Source organism: Octodon degus, unplaced genomic scaffold (assembly GCF_000260255.1).
Source record: "Octodon degus isolate 3935 unplaced genomic scaffold, OctDeg1.0 scaffold00349, whole genome shotgun sequence".
NCBI classification, from domain to species: domain Eukaryota; kingdom Metazoa; phylum Chordata; class Mammalia; order Rodentia; family Octodontidae; genus Octodon; species Octodon degus.
Genome location: NW_004524925.1, coordinates 351,241 through 367,526, shown reverse-complemented (window position 1 = coordinate 367,526; position 16,286 = coordinate 351,241). Strand labels below are relative to the sequence as shown.

The window sequence follows — 16,286 nt, the reverse complement described above, 5'->3', positions numbered from 1 at the left end:
GCTTGCTAAAAGCACAATCGCAGTATCAAACATTGCACAAAGTATTTTGCAGTTGTAGGAGAAGGGTCATATGACAGAAATACTAGGTCTCCACATCTTTTGTGCTGCTCCCATATTTGGATATATAAAACAGCAACCATTGGTTAAATAGGACTGTAATAAAAAAATTTGTTAGTGCTAAGTTCTCAAAAGAATGTTCCAATCTTTAAAAGTAGTAAGCACATTATTAAACCATGAGAAACATTATCAAGATTTTAGGGGAAAAAAAAACACTTCTGTAGTCCTGTTTCTCATTTATTTTTTGTTTTGTTTGTTTTTGATGATCAACCCAAACCCCTCTTAAGATTCTAGCATATGCTCTCCAGGGTTGGGCTAAAATGGACATCTGAGTTCCTAACATGACAATGTACTCAGGCTAATCTTCCTGCCCCACCTGTCTCCCAGAAGGCTTTTGTCTTACCAACTTCCTTCCTGGCACCTGCCCTCTAGTCCTGAAGCACAACAGTCTAGATCCAGGCTGACATCTCCACTCTTGCAGTTTAACAAATGAATCCGTGAAAATCAAAAGAGAAACAAGGATGGGGTGAAATAAAGAATTAGAGGTATTATTTGTGTGCCCTAGGATTTGGAGGGTGAAAAAAGTATCTCTCTTTCCAGATGGTAGAAGAGAAACCTAAAGTAGAAATAGATAAAGGAAAAGCAAAACCTTCCAAAGAGAAGGCCCTGAGTGCCAAGGGGGCTAAAGGAAAAGGGAAAGATCAGCCTGAGGCCAGCACCACAGTGAAGAAGACCACCGAGCTGAAGCGGAGGGGAGAGGAGGACAGCACCAAGTACTACATCGGTCAGTGAGGCACGGCTGCCGTCGGCTGCCTTTCGCCTTTACTTCTTCTTTTTTTTTTTTTTTTTTTTTTTTTTGTGTGTGTGTGTGTGTGTGTGTGTGTGTGGCCAGCTCAGCCCACCAGGGGGCGGGGCGGGCTGGCATGTGGTGCTGGGGGATTGAACCGCGGTCCCTGTGCTTTGCTTAGCTTGTTCTAGGTAGGTGCTTTAAACCACTGAGCCATCTCACCAGCCCCTCGCCTTTACTTCTGATTTATAATCTAAGTCAAGAGACTGTCCCAGAACTATGCTTAATCCTTCCCGTTTCTTTCATTCTTTATAAAATCATAAGCTGTTTACTTTCCATTATGCTTTAATACAAAATTATTGCTCTTTGAAATTCACTCATGTTTTCAACACATATGTATTTACTATGCGATTGACAAGGTACATTTACCAGCAAAGAAGAGATAGCAAAGTGATTGTACCACCAAAGAGCTCACTATCTTGTTGGGAACATAAAGTCAGATGTGACCATGATGCAAAATAAAAAGTGATTGTTGTCATAAGCAGAATAGAATGGTAATAAAATTAAGCCACTTCATTTAAGACTCACAAAGAGCACACATTTTCTGGGCCCCCACTTCTCCCACTATCATTTTGCCTGAAATAGAACAACAAGAATATTCTCCCATGTTATATGACTGACAAAAAGACAATTTGTCCTAGGCAGCTATTAATTTATTACTGCCTTTCTGAACCCAAATGAACCTGAGACTCTCTGTACTATATTTATTTATTATTTTGAAATTATAGATTTTAATTCTTTAGCAATTGTAGATCACGTTTAAAAGAAAGCAGTGAGCTCTCCTGTGCTTGATTTGGTGCCTGTCGTGTCTCTCTGCTCCAAATTCACTGGACTTAACACATTATAATATGATAAATTCCCTTGGCAATATCAGTGCTGATTTGTTTTCATAGCAGAAAGAACCATCTCAAAGCTAAAAGGTGCCCATCTGTTGTATTATTTGTGAGTTGATCTTAATGACCTATTAGAAAATGTAGTGTTTTCATGCACTATGCAGTATCAATATCAAGATATAACAATGAATCTTATCCTACAGAATATCTTGTTCTAAGATAAATTCATGTTTTAATAAAAGAGTATAAGGAGAGAAAAAGTAGAGGGGAATTTTTCCAGGAAAATATACAATATGCATTTTAAAATTTGAATGCAACGAATGCATGGTTGTTACATAACAAGTAATCAATTCACACCTACTGACATAAGTACATATAATACTTTGATATATTCAATATTTCCTTCTCTTGTAAACACCACAAAGCTATAACTACTTGTAATTCAGGAGTAAAGCCAGATGTTGCTCAAAAGAGATTAGAACCAAAAATAGTTATAGGCTAAACTCTGACAAAAACTGAAGCACACATTTTCCATGACCAGAGCCCCACGTATATTTGTCCTCCTATTACTCCTGATTTGCAAAAGTGATTTAATATTTTGTAAAATAGCTGAGGTCTCCTTACTCCACACGCAATAATGAAAAACAGTCAATAGGACTGTTTTCCAGCCAACTGCACCATTTTTGGCAAGCCAGAGGGATTCTAGACGCAGGCTTAATGTACATAGCTATTGAGCTGACTAAACCCAACCTGTTCTCCTCTGCACTTATGACTCCTCTTTTTTATGCTATTCTGAACAGACGATGAGCCAGATGACGGGGCCCAGCATTACATTATTGTTGTGGGCTTCAACAACCCTCAGCTATTAGCCATTATGATGGAGCTTGGCATTCCTATCACCAGCGTGATTAAAATATCTTCAGAGAACTACGGACCTCTGCAGACACACCTGGCTGCAGTTAGCCAGGAGCAGGAAGTTTCTCTCCAACCAGAAGGTATGCAGCCTGTTACACAGCTTACTGAGTCCTTCGGTATTACCCACAGCCCTCAAAGTGAAAGTCCTATACTACATGCATTATTAAAGCCTTTTGAGACATTGATTTGCTATTTATTCTGTTTGTATCAGCTCAGAGTCATAAAGCTTGCAAATTAAAATCCTACTCTGTGTTTGTACCCCTGCGTAGCCACAGAAAATACAGACTGTGGGTCGGAAGACTTGGCTGTCCTACTACATTTCTCAGGAACTTTTGATTCATAACTTCTCACACACAAAGCGTGGTCTGGATAGGTTACTGCTTAATGCATGAATCAGTTCTTGCAAGAGTCACCAATGACCCAAGTGAGCTCATAGCCCCGGAGTCTTACCCTACTTGTTACTGGCTTAGTGTGATAAATTGAGAGGACACTTTATCTTCCTGGCTGGAGACTAGGAAGTTGTGAAATGAAATCCCAGTCACACTGTCTTTCTGTCATATGGCACTCTGGGAGTCTTCATCTCAGGGAAGTGCGCTAGACTTTCTCTGTGGGGAAGAAGCAGAAAGCCAGTCCAGATAGGTGACAGAATGGAGGTTCAGGGTTGGCCTCTTCTCAGAAATCTCAGCTCTTTCTCCCTCCCACATTGCTTTAATTGTTATTCATTAATAATATTTGCATAGTCTTTTGTAACTTGCATAGCCACATCCCCATTTCTGCAACACTACATTTTTTTCAAGTGCTGCACAAATTTAGAATAACTACCTCTGAGGATGGAGGGAAAAAAAATCAGAAAAGAATCAGGTTAAATCATGGATAGGTACAAATTCCCTGTAATGAATGTAATCATTATGCAAACCTAAAATGTACCAATAAACTTATTTATTAAAAAAAAAAAAGTCCCTATCCCTGGTAATAGTAAAGGATACTATTTATGAGGCGCATGTCTTGGGACCTCACTTATATCTCAGAGCTTTAAACACATTGAGTCATTTAGCTGTCACAGTAGACACAGCAAAGACACCTTATTATTTCTATTTTTTTCTACAAATAATTCACAGTAGAGGAAACTGTTAGGTAAAAGAATTGAGGTTCACACCCAGACTTTTCCTGAACACCTCAGAAGTATTTTGAGATATTTTTACTAGATTTTTTTTTTTTCTGAGGGGGATCGTAGGTACCAGGAGTTGCACTGAGGACCTTATGTTTGCCAGGCAGGTACTTCAGCTGCTGAGCTCAATTCCTGGCACCTAAATAACTTACTAGACAAGCTAGTAACTAAATGTGGCATGACTGAAAATTAGTCTCTATAAAAATATGTAATGTAAAAATAAATTAATACAAAATAACCTTTTAAAGAATGATGCCTTAGTACAATAACATACTATTTAGTTCTAGATACAATAAGAATAAATTCTTAAATATAAGTGTGTAAGTCTCACTATTTTACAACCAGAATGTAAATGCCCAGGAAAGGCAGTGTTATTCTAATGTGACCAAAACTTAACTGAAGTATAAATCATTGATCCATAGTGATTTTAACCTTTGAAAAAGTAAATAAGAATATTTTTAACCAATTACCTAGCAGGCACAAGCACAGTCCAAAAGTTATTTGGATGAAAAACTGGTCTTACATAGGTGCAACCTAAGAATGATAGAAAATCTTGAGCATATTTAGCTTCCAAAATGTGTGGCCTCTTCATAATCATTCTGGACCTCAACAATGAAATGAAATGGTAGGATAAATTCACATTTAAGGTCAATCTTAGCCCGGACCTGCCATGCCGGCCCCACCCTGCAGGGGCGCTGAAACTTGAGACTGGGCGTGGTGGTGCATGCCTATAATCCCAGCACTTGGGAGACTGTAAACAGGAGAATCAGTACAAGTCCAATCTAGCAGTGAGATCCTGAACAGCCTGTAGATCCTTCCCTAAATTACCAAAATAATACTACTACTAATAATAATAATAATAATACCAATCTTAGAAGGAAGATCTTTTGATTTCATAATTATATTGTTCAGTTTCAAAACCTTGTTAAATTGGTATTTTTATTTTATTCGTATTTGTTTGCAGTACATAACGATTATATTAGTTGTTTTTATTTTTCTCTTATTGTACACACATCTCTCATTCTGCATGTGACTCACTATGCCTGGTTAAAATGGAAAGAAATGCACTACTCTCATTTTGTAGTAAAACATATTTCTGTTATTAGATATAGAAGCTGAAAACTTGAAGATAGAGAATGCCAGAAAAGAACTTGACATTTTCTGGAAATATCTGGACCCGATCCTGAGTAATGAGAAACCAGAAACAAACCTCTTCGATGTTGCTCGATTTGAATACATGGTCAGAGCAGCTGCTTTTCCCCTGGACTGGTCTGACAGCAAGTTACTGGTCAGTGCACTCGTCAGTGGGAGTACCGAGTTTCAACATGTGCTGCTGTGGCCCAGCCCATCCGCTCGGGCTGCAGGTGCTTACTGAGCACTGATCACAAAGCCCAGCGGTGGTTATGGCCTGATTCGGTAGCTCTTATTGTATGAATTAATGGTAAAGAATAAGATGCAACAGATGAAGATTAAATAACAATGATGTGGGGCCTGCGAGATAGCTCAGCACCTGCTTAGGCAAGCTTAGGCAAGCTCAGGGGGCACAGTTGGATCCCCAGCACCCCACATGCTACACCAGCCCCACCCCCAGGGCAGGCTGAGCAGGCCAGAGTCCGGGTGTGGTAGCACATGCCTGTACTCCCAGTGCTGGGGAGGCTGAAAGCAGGATCACCAGGAGTCTGGGCTGCGTAGTGAGATCCTGTCACAGCAAATACATCTTAGAAATTAATAATAAATAAATAATAGTGATGCTTTTATTTAATAACTTATGGCTGTGTTTCATTTCTCAACAATGTTGAACCAGCAATTAAAATCTCTATATATAAACTGAGGAAATAGTAAAATTTTAGATTGTCTGTCTCTCTTGAAATCTCTGTCTCTCTCAGTCTCTCTCTCTCTCTCGCTCTCTCTCTCTGTCTCTCTCTGTCTCTCTCTTTCTCTCTCTGTCTCTCTCTCTATCTCTCTCTGTCTCTCTCTGTCTCTCTCTCTCTCTCTCTCTCTCTGTATGTCAGTTCAGACATCACCTTTCTAACATCTTTCTTTTATTGCCAAAATCTGATTTTTTTAATGTACCTGGCCAACACACTCTATCAGATTACTTGAGCCTGACCCAACAATGGACAGACATTTCCTGAGAACATTTACTGGCTTCTGCTAGAGAGGAGCTTGCAGAGAAGAGATGCCAAAACCATGAGACAGAACAAGAGCACCTGAGATGTCATATATGCCCAGGCTGCGTTAGGTGAAGCACACGCCTAGGTTTCCTATTCATTTAAAAATGGAAGAAGTGTGATGCTGGCAAATGTAGTGAATTCAGAGAACTAGCAAAAGCTTTCTTTTGCGCAGCTTCTCTATTCTTCACCACATGGTGAGAAAAGATGAACTATGTTCAGCCCCAAACAGTCATTCCGAGTCATCCCTGGGGCATGGAGGTGAGCTCTGCAGGCTCGACTATGACTTTGGCAGTCTTGGCTCTGTCCGCATCATCCTGCCTCCTACCCAGTGTTCATGATTTTCTACTCATTGGATCCATCATCCCTTGTAATGAAAGACACAGTGGCAATATTTTTTACAAAATGCAGAAGAATTTCAATGATGATTAAAGTTGAGAAAAATTATTTTATATTAAAAATGTATTACTAGCTTAGTTAAAACACAAGGTATGATAGAAAACACCTGACTTCAGGACCAGATGATTAATGCTCCACATATCTATAGGGCATGAAGGCAACTATGGTCTCAAAATGTTCAGCTCTCTAGAGAACCAGTTAGGGATTCACTGCCCTACGGATCCTTCTGATCTCCTACCAGCCAATTTGCAAGTGAGTAAGGAGCATCGCTTCTGTGCCAGAGCTTTGGTCTGCATCCAACTGCAACAACTTGTTAGAGCCCAGGTTGATTTATGAATGAAGGAACCACCATTGAGGACATTATGGAAGGAGAGCCTCCAAGGCTATTGACATGAACACTGAGGATCCAAGTTCATTTTAAACTTAAATCTACTAAGAGAAGAAGACTAAATGCATAGTGTTCATACACTAGAGTATAAGTGGAAAATGGCCTGTGTACAAAGAAAACCCAGAATTGGGCTTGGTGGCTCACACCTGCAATCCCCACACTCAGGAGGCTGAGGCAGGAGGATTACCACAAGTTCAAGACCGGTATGGACTACAAAGTAAGCTCAAGGCCAGCCTGAACTGCAGAGCAAAACCCTGACTCAAAAAGAAAAAAAAAAAAAGTCAAAGCAGGCTCCGAGTCCATCCTCCTTTATGAATGGGAAGCACTTGCAACCTTTGGCCATGAACAAGAGGCTGCATTCCTGCCTTGCTAGGGTAATGAAAGCTTTACAGCGAGTGAATGCCCATCAAGATGCACTAACTTCTCGTGGAAGACGTCTGCATGATCTCAAGTTGAGCCCTGGTTGCTGAAATAAATTGATAGCTTTTAGCATATCATTTGCTGTTTGACTTTAGAATGGATTAACAAAGTCAAGCGAAACACCGAGTAAAGCTTTGCTTTATCTCCTAGATATGTATTTGTATGCCAGAATTTAAGCAAAGAATACCAGGTTGAAGCTTAACAAAAAACTCACATCCTTAATGTGAGCATATGATAGCGATACACAGGTGTGTTGTGATGTTTTCTCTGGACTTCGGCCAGGCCACAACTCACTGACCCCAAAAGAAGCCCTCTCATTCTACCTTACCTCTTGCACTCAAAGGATGGGCTTATGTACTCCTTTCCTCTCAAGTAGACTCAGAAATCACAGTCTTTTCCTACTTCTGGAAAAGAAAGCTCAAGTAACAAATGCATCTGATCTGTGCTCGCTTCTTAGCCCATAAAACTTGTGGGAATTACAGCCGCAGTAGTCTAATGGGCTTCCTAGTATCTCTCTGTAAATGTAGTGGAGGCAGAAGGAAAAAGGTAGGCCGGGAAAGAAGGAAGAAATATTGACTATGAATATACTGTAGTGTTTGTTCCTGGACAGTAGATACATAAAGCCCAGCAAACGATTCTGTTTTGCTCCTACATAGCCAGGAAGGAAATCATCTGTTGTTTGTCTTTGGCTAAGGAAGTTAAATTATCTAATATGTTTTATAAATTGAGATATAAAAATATGGACCATGTTGTGGAGGGTAATGGTTAAGTTTCGCTTGGTTAAAACACTGAGGGGCTGGCCAAATAGCTCAGCAGATTAAAGTGTCTTCAAGCAGTCACAGGGGCTAGGGGTTCGATTCCCAGACCCGCCGTGCCAGCCCTGCCCCCAGGGCACACTGAGATGGCAATTGAGACTGCACACACCTGTAATCCCAGCTCTTGGGAGGCTGTAAACAGGTGTATCACTACGAATCCAATCTAGTAGTGAGACCCTGAACACCTTGTAGACCCTTTCCTAAAATTTAAAAAAAAAAAAAACAACAATTAAAAAATTGATTATCCTTCCTCAGTATTAGGCAGCTATATGGTCCTATAAAGGGAATCAAAAGTGTGCATTGTGATGAACAAGAGTGGTAAGCGAGGGTCACAGAGTAAGATTTCATCACCACCGCTGAACTCAGTTGTTCAGGGACTCAGACATGTGCTTTCCTATAAATATTTGACAGGCTTAGCTGATACGAGTGACACAAATCAAGCATCTATTTCTAATAATCCAAAACCAATAACCAGTTGTCATTAATTCTCTCACTTGTAGCTTCAGTTGGGTACCAATATTTTTGAAAATATTGCATATTTGATGTATGACACCCTGGATTGGAAAAGACAGCACCAGCATTATTTGGAAAGCATGAAGCTTATTAATGTCCCACAAGTGGTTAATGAGAAAACGATCTTAGAAGCCATACCAGTTTCTGAGGTAGGCATGAGCTCAAATGTCTCCAATATGCCAAAATGGTAAATTGAACAACTTAATTTTTACACTTTGAAAGCACACAATAAAGTTTTGTATGAATACTTTTATTGAGGTAATACTGTGTGCTGGAATTTAATTCATAAGAGTGGGAACTAGGAAAAGGGTTAGAGGGCTACGTGGTGGGGTCTTTATGAAGCTTCTCAACTATCTAATGCCTGCAAAAGTAAGGATGGAACACATCAGTCAGCTTATGATGCAAGGAATAGCAGGTAGAAAAAAGCGGGGGGCTGTGATCAAATAATCACTGTATTGGTTTAGCAGACGCTATGTGCTTGGCCTGTGCGAGGTGCTAACAGCACAACCGCGAAGACCCATGCCCTGTCCTCCTCAGTGAGGAACCTTTGCAGAGAACAGTGGTCAACAGTTTGAGTACAGCACAGTGAACACTACGAAAGCCCACAGCTGAAACCACAGGAAAACCTGTGGAAAAATGGTTGCTCACCTACGTGGGGAAGAAGTAGGGTGCAGGGAGAGGAGTCAGAAAAACACTCTCAGGGTTAGTGATAGGCTGGAGGCTCAGTTTGCACTAATAGAAAACGGGATGGAGAAAGGGGGTATGATGATATCCTCGCAAAAGGGGCAGAGATACGCGGGGATATAGACATTGCTGTGACACAAGCCAAGAGCACGGGAAGGAAGTTCGTGTCCCCAGCCTGCCTACGCAGAAGGGAGAGCAACAGTATAACTTCAAGCTGCACAGGGAGGAGGCACATTGGCAGTGTTCTTGGTGCTGAGTCAGTGAGCACGTTGGGATTTGTCCTGAGTGCAGTGGAGAACCACTGAAAGGCTGTTATGATGGAACGGCATGACTCAACATCATGCAGTAGAGAAAAGCTTGACGCTCCATGAAACATCACTGCATCATCTTCTGTGCAATTCCTTAGCAGGACATGGAAAAAAAAAAAAAAGGTGAATAGCACCCCTACACCCATAGCTTCCTGCCTCCCACAAAGTCCCGATGGTTCTGTGGTATGAACGTAATTATACTCAGAATGCTGTTGGCTCATACCAGTGTCTGATGAAAGTACCTCTCAGGTGGAGATCTCAGTTCCACTTTTTTTCGTTATTATTATGTAGGCTCTGCAACAAGTTGTTCCAGGATCTGCAAAGAAGAAACCACAGTCTGAAGAGCCACAAGTTCCACCACCAGGCACGTATGGCATTGGCGGCCAGAGGCCAACATCATGAGCTGACCCTTTAGGGAATAACCGCTGCCCTCCGTGTTCCTCTGAGCTCCCCCTCCATCTACCATGGCTACATTTATTAATGCATTGCCATAGTTACAATTGTGCATGAAATTCTCAGGGAAGAAATGGAGACTGGAACTTAACTGGACAGTGTTATTTTCTGTGTTTTATAGTGACTTTCATCTCAACATCTGAGGTAGACATGAGATATTACAACGACCTGCTGAATCCAATTCCAGAGGAATTCATTTCTGTGCCCCTGATACTACACTGCATTTTGGAACAGGTGAGTAGACTCAGGCTTATTTCCTGATTGCATACTTTAGAAATTCACTTCACTTCTCTTCGCTGCCACTTTTTAACACTATTTTAAAATTATACTCATAATATTTGAATACATCGTCATTTGTAGAGATTAGTATCTTTTAGATAAATGTAGGAGAGTTCATTTTATATTCACCAAAGCTTTAATAGGATGTGTCACTAAAAATACCTCTAGGCTGGGCACATATCTGTAATCCCAGCACTCAGGAAGCTGAGACAGAAGGATTGTTGTGAGTTCGAGACCAGCCTGGGCTACCAAGTAAGCTCAAGGCCAGCCTGAACTGCATGGCAAGACCCTGTCTCAAAAAGACAAAGAAAAAAAATCTATATATATTGTTTTTTTAATCAAAGAGGAACAGGACATGCACAGGTGAGGGGGTGATTAAGAGTCTTTAACTTTCTTTAATAATGTTTGTGCTTGAAGACTTCATGGGGTTTTTGTTCTTGTAAGGCCAATTCTTGTTCTTGGTATAACGCATTCATTTCATTTGGATTTTCAAGATGCTACAAGGCTTTGTACATTATTTTACATTATTCTTCTAAATGATAGGTGTGCTAATTGCCTGAGCATTTGTCCCAAAGCATGAGGCAAAAAAGACATGGAAGTCAAAAGAAATGTCCTGGCACAAGCCATGGCCACAAGGGACACTCATCACACCAGTCTGCCTATGCAAACTGAATGCCAGCAGCACCAGCAGTTCAACCTCCTGCTACGCCTTTTCTCATGACTAATGTCGACTACCTACGGGCTCTCTTATCTTGGCCTTGGTCGCCAATGGTGCATCCTAAATTGATGTATTCAAAGAAACACCTTGTTTTGTTGATCAGCTTTATAATTTTTTGTTAATTTACTGATTTATCAATATTATTCCCTTCCTTCTACTCTCTTTGGGTTTATTCTGCATTTCACTTTAATTAAAAATATGCTTCATTTGTTTGTTTGCTTCACTTAAAGCATACATTTCCTTTGGAATGTGTGTTTGGCTTATCCTGATACTTTAAGTGTATTGGTCATTTTGGTCCCTCTCTAGAATATTGTTTAGTAGTCTGTGTTGGGTTGGCTTTGTCATCATGAAATTCTTTAGTTGTTCTTTGTCATGGAAATATTTCACTTCTCTGTACAATTTGAAAGAGTTTTTCATTTTGTATAGCACTGTCCTCTGACCTTTGGTGTAGAACTTTGGTGCAGTTACAACCTTATCACCTACTGAAATTCTTACCCAAGAGATTATATCGTTAAGCCAGTTTTAGTTTTGAATTTACAGAACCACAATTAAGAACACTAATAATGGATAGTGATATTTAGCAGTTGACAAATTTTTGCAACTAATGGGTTTGTGTTTTAGACAGTAAGAACAAACATTATGTCTGGCAGCTAAGCAGATATTAAATTGGGAATTTGTATTTAAGTTAGTTCCCCTAAATTCTGTCTAATCACCTTCCTTTGATGTACCTGGGGTCTTCCAGGCAGACTCATTCACCCAGTTACCTGTTGCCCCCTTTGTAGATCAAGAATAAAAAGAGAGGACACTCTCATAGATATGGGTCCAGCAAAGTGTCTTAGCTCACTGGGTCTGGATCTACCAACTTTGAACTTGTCCAGATGTTCCTGGCTTTGGTCTGGCTGCTGTGCTCAGCTTCTTCCTGCTGTAGCTTGTTATGGTTTGTGTCTAGTTGTCCCCCCAAAGCCTCATGCAGTCATGGGGTGAGGACTTCTAGAGTTTGTGTTAACTCATGATCCACTAGGATTATGTGTGATCCAAGGCTGGGATTATGGGTCTTAGTACTGCTGGGATTACCCATAGGTGGGTAAGTACTGGGAAGTACCCATAGGTATGAGTACTTCCCCTACCCTGGGGCAGGTAATTTGCATTACAATGTAAGGTGGGAAGAGAAGCTAGCTGCTTGAGCTGCTGCTACCCCTCCCTTGCACTCTTGCTCTTTGCCACTGCCATGAAAGGTTGCTTTCTGCTCTGTGCTGCTCTGCCTTGGACCCAGCTGAGAATGGACTGAAACCTCCAGTAACTGTGAGCTAAATAAACCTTTCCTTCCTTCATTTTGAGTGTCGGGTATTTGTCCCAGCAACGAGAGAAGAGTAACTAAGACACAGCTCATAGAGGTGAACCCGCTGTGCCACTCTGGCAAGATGTACAGCTCCTGGATTAGCTGGGTGGGTCTGGCTCCTAGCCTCTCTGCAGGGGGTTCTGCTGCGAGGTTCTATAGCAGGCCTGGCCCAGGGCCTGGGGTCTGGCTGGAGAGGGGTCTTGGGCTTGATGAACAAGGTGGATGGTCCCACATACACACTGGGCCTGGGGTGTAGCTGGGCTTATGCTTTCAGTTTAGAATGCTGAATTCTCTTCATTTATTTTACCCATGAATTAATTTCTATTATCCATTGCTGATTTCTAATTTTATTGTATTATAATGCCAGTGAACACTACAAACTAAAATTTCCTCAGTCTTCTTACATGATCTCATATACAAGGCCAATTTTTGTCTATGTTCCATGTACATTTGAAAAGAATTTCTTGGTCATACTACTAGCATATAAATGGCCCTTACAGACACCAGGGACCAACTGGTCTATATACTTGCAATATATTCTCTCATTTAATCTTCAAAACAATTCTGTTCAGCGACAACCATCTTTATCCCCTACTTTCCAGATAGGGAAATTGAAGCATAGAGAAGTTAAGTAGCTTCTTCAAGTAGTAAGTAGCAGAATGACTTTTAACCCTAGTCTAAAGTGCAGGGAAGCATTGTGTGTGATACATTGCTCATTTTTGCTCTTCCTTCTTATATTGCTAGTAAGAAGTGTAAAGTAGACTTCTTACTCATAATAATGCAATAAAATTAGAAATCAATGTTTTCCTTGTAGCTATTAAGGTTTTTTTCTTTATAATGGACAGCGTGTGGGCCAATTCATCTTAATTGTCAACTTGATGAAAATAAAAGCTTCCTGGGGAGATGAATGGCTCACTAGGCTGCTGTCATCATGACTGGACTAAGCCACCATGGTGAGTGTGTTGTTGGGAAGTGGGGTCTTTTAGAGGAAGTGCAATGACTGGAGCAGGGGAGGTGTACTTTGGAGGATTTCTCTCTCTCTCGTGCCTTCTTCCTCCATTCTCACCCCTCTTCCCAGCCACCATGAAGTGAGCAGCTTTGGTCCACCATAACTTTTTTCCATGTTTCTGTCATGGAACCAATGATGGACTGAAATTTCTCAAACTATGAGCCAAAAGAATATGCCCTTTCTCCTCTAAGTTGTGTATGTCACTTATATTATCCCAGTAATGAAAATGTAACTAAAATAACAAGTCTATGTCTAGGTTTATTAGTCCATTTTTGGTTCTATAACAAAATGCCTAAAGCTGGTTGCATGTATAAGGAAAAGAGTTATATGTAGCTGTTTCAGAGGCAAAAAGTTCAAAATCAGGCAGCCTTATTGATTTAACCTTTGGTGAGGGTTTCCTAACCTGGATGACATCATGGTGGAAGGGATTATCGCTGCAGTGTGTGTGAGAGTGACCACATGGTGAGACAGAAGCCAGAATGGGGGGCAGGCATGATTGGCTCCTTTTATAACAACACTTTCATGAGAATTAAATCAAGCTCCCATGAGAATGACCTTAATTCCTTCAGGGGAAGTGCTCCAGGGTCCACCTCAAAGACCTCTGACCATCTCAGCACCACCACACTGAGAAACAAGTAGCCAGCATGTAAACCCATGAGGGACAAGCCACATGCAAGCCACACTGCGAGGGGTGGTTTTGTTTGTTCTGTCATGAAGATTGTTATTATCTCAGGGAATTTTAAACTCTTTTCCCATCACATTCAGAATTCCTGTAGTGCCCATGTGGCCTGGAAGCTCCCTGTGAGCCAATCTCCAATGCACATGGCTTTCCTTATGTCAGCCTTCTCTGAGCACCTGACTCAAAGAAGTTGCATAATCCACATGAAAAACTATCTGTCTTAAAACTCTCTTTGTTTATTTTTTGAATTTTAATTTTATTTCAATTTATTTGATATGAGGTCTCACTATGCAGCTCAGATTTGTAGTGATCCTCCTGTCTCAGCCTCCTCAATGCTGGGATTACAGGTGTGTGCTACCATGCCCTGTCTTGGTGGCCTGCACTGTGCACCAGGAGTTCCAGAGCCAGCACAGCATGTGATACCAGGGATCCAACCCAGATCCTTGCACTTCCTGGGCAGATGCTTAGATTTCCATGCTATCTCCCCAGCCCCACTTCATTTTGCTTTTAGCAGCTGTTTGCTAACATGTCTACACTGCCTTTGTTTCTTGTCTGCCTCCTGTCCAAGTGTGAGTTTCACGCAAGCTGGAACTTGAAGTGATCTTACTCACTGCTGTCTACTCAGCACACAGTAATCACACCAATACATACATAGTAGATATTGAACACATATTTGGTGTAAATTAATGAGTAATGTATTGGTTACTCTTCTGTCACTGCTGAGGCAAAATACCCAACACCCTAAATTAAGGACAGAAAGATTTATTTAGCTTCCCATACATGGAGGGGCCAGTCCAACATCAGCTGGCTCTAAGGCATGGTGGCACAGTAAGGGGCAACAGTTCAAGAAAGCAGAAGACAGCAAAAGCAACAAGAGCAAAATGGGGAAAAGCATGCCTCTTTCCTCCCTTATATCTTGTACAGGATACCTGCCCTAGGGCATGTACAGCCTCATACCATCTTCCTAACCTCCTCCTGCATAGGCTAGGGATGTTTGCAAAGTGAGAACCCTGGCCCCCTGCTCAGTTATTTAAACTTCTAAACTTCTAGAGTTAACCCAATGAATCAACCATTACAAGTTGAAGTTAAGAAAGTCTTCCTTAATGTCTTCAAATATTGTTCTCACATCCGTTTGATTATTGGATGGATAGTCCCACTTCAGTTTTCCTCCTTTTCTTTAAATTTTCTTTCCATTTTACTCTTTAGGGACTCCAGTTTAACTTCCTACAAATTCTTTCTTCAGGGAAGTCCAATCTGCTGTTGAAGTTTTCTTTTAGTAATATTTCTAACTTGTAAATGCTCAAATTCATTTTTAGCATTGCGTCTATTCTTGTTTTCAATTCATGGGTATTTATTTCTCTACCTCAGTATGCATAATGTTTAAAGTTCTTTTTAGCTCTATCCTCTTAGTTGCACCTAGTATATAGCTTGCTATTTACTGAATGCCATTTTTTTCCTAACCAGTCACATTGGGGGCTGGTAGGTTAGCTTGGTTGTCTAAAGTGCCTTCTTGAGAGTAGGCGTAGTGGCGCACCCGTGTGACCCTAGCATTTGGGAGGCTATAAATAGGAGAATCACTACGAGTCTGCTCTATGTATGCAGTGAGACCCTGTACACCCTGTATACCCTGTCGCAAAATTAAATAAATAAATAAATAAATAAATAAATAAACAAATAAATAAATTAATTAATTAATTAAAGCGCCTTCTTGAGCAAAATCAATCAGAGGCAAGGGACTGCGGTTCAGTCCCCAGCACCACATGTCACACCACACCTGCCCTTAAGGCAGCCTGAGCCAGCCGGAGGAATAAAAGAATCCTTCCTAACCAGTTACATTAATATTTACCTTTAATTACTCCATAAGGCTTTCGAAAGAAAAGATTTTTTATGACTATAAATTTCTAAGAGCTCACAAACACTGCAGAGTTTGTGATATTTTATTTACCGTAGTCTTTCTCATTTTATTCAACTCAACTCAGCAGCAAACATTACTAACCATCTGCTGTGCTTCAGAAACCACAGAGACAGCTGGTGAGCTGAGTGTGTGCCACATCGAATGCGCCCGATAGAAACACACAGAATGAAGAAAGACATAAGAGTCAGGGGATGGCACATTAAAGCCCAGGGTGATGAGACAATGTTCACAGAATGGGATACCAGAGCATCCCAGCTCTTTCAGAGATGAAACCACTTTTGCTAGTCTTCAATGATGGAAGTGAATCCATAAGGTGGGTGGAAAACACAAAGGGCAAACAGTGAATGGCACTTTTGAAATCAGGGTGTTTAATATA

At 40.8% G+C, this 16,286-nt stretch overlaps 1 protein-coding gene across 1 annotated transcript in view; it reads left to right on the top strand.

Annotated features, from left to right (window-relative positions):
* The window catches only part of Spag17 (sperm associated antigen 17), a 293,285-nt gene that overhangs the window by 108,983 nt on the left and 168,016 nt on the right, over positions 1 to 16,286 (top strand). Inside the window, 6 exon segments of the mRNA XM_023708314.1 lie at positions 658 to 841; positions 2,538 to 2,732; positions 4,927 to 5,108; positions 8,514 to 8,675; positions 9,810 to 9,882; positions 10,093 to 10,205. Of these exon segments, the coding sequence (XP_023564082.1) occupies positions 658 to 841; positions 2,538 to 2,732; positions 4,927 to 5,108; positions 8,514 to 8,675; positions 9,810 to 9,882; positions 10,093 to 10,205 (909 nt within the window).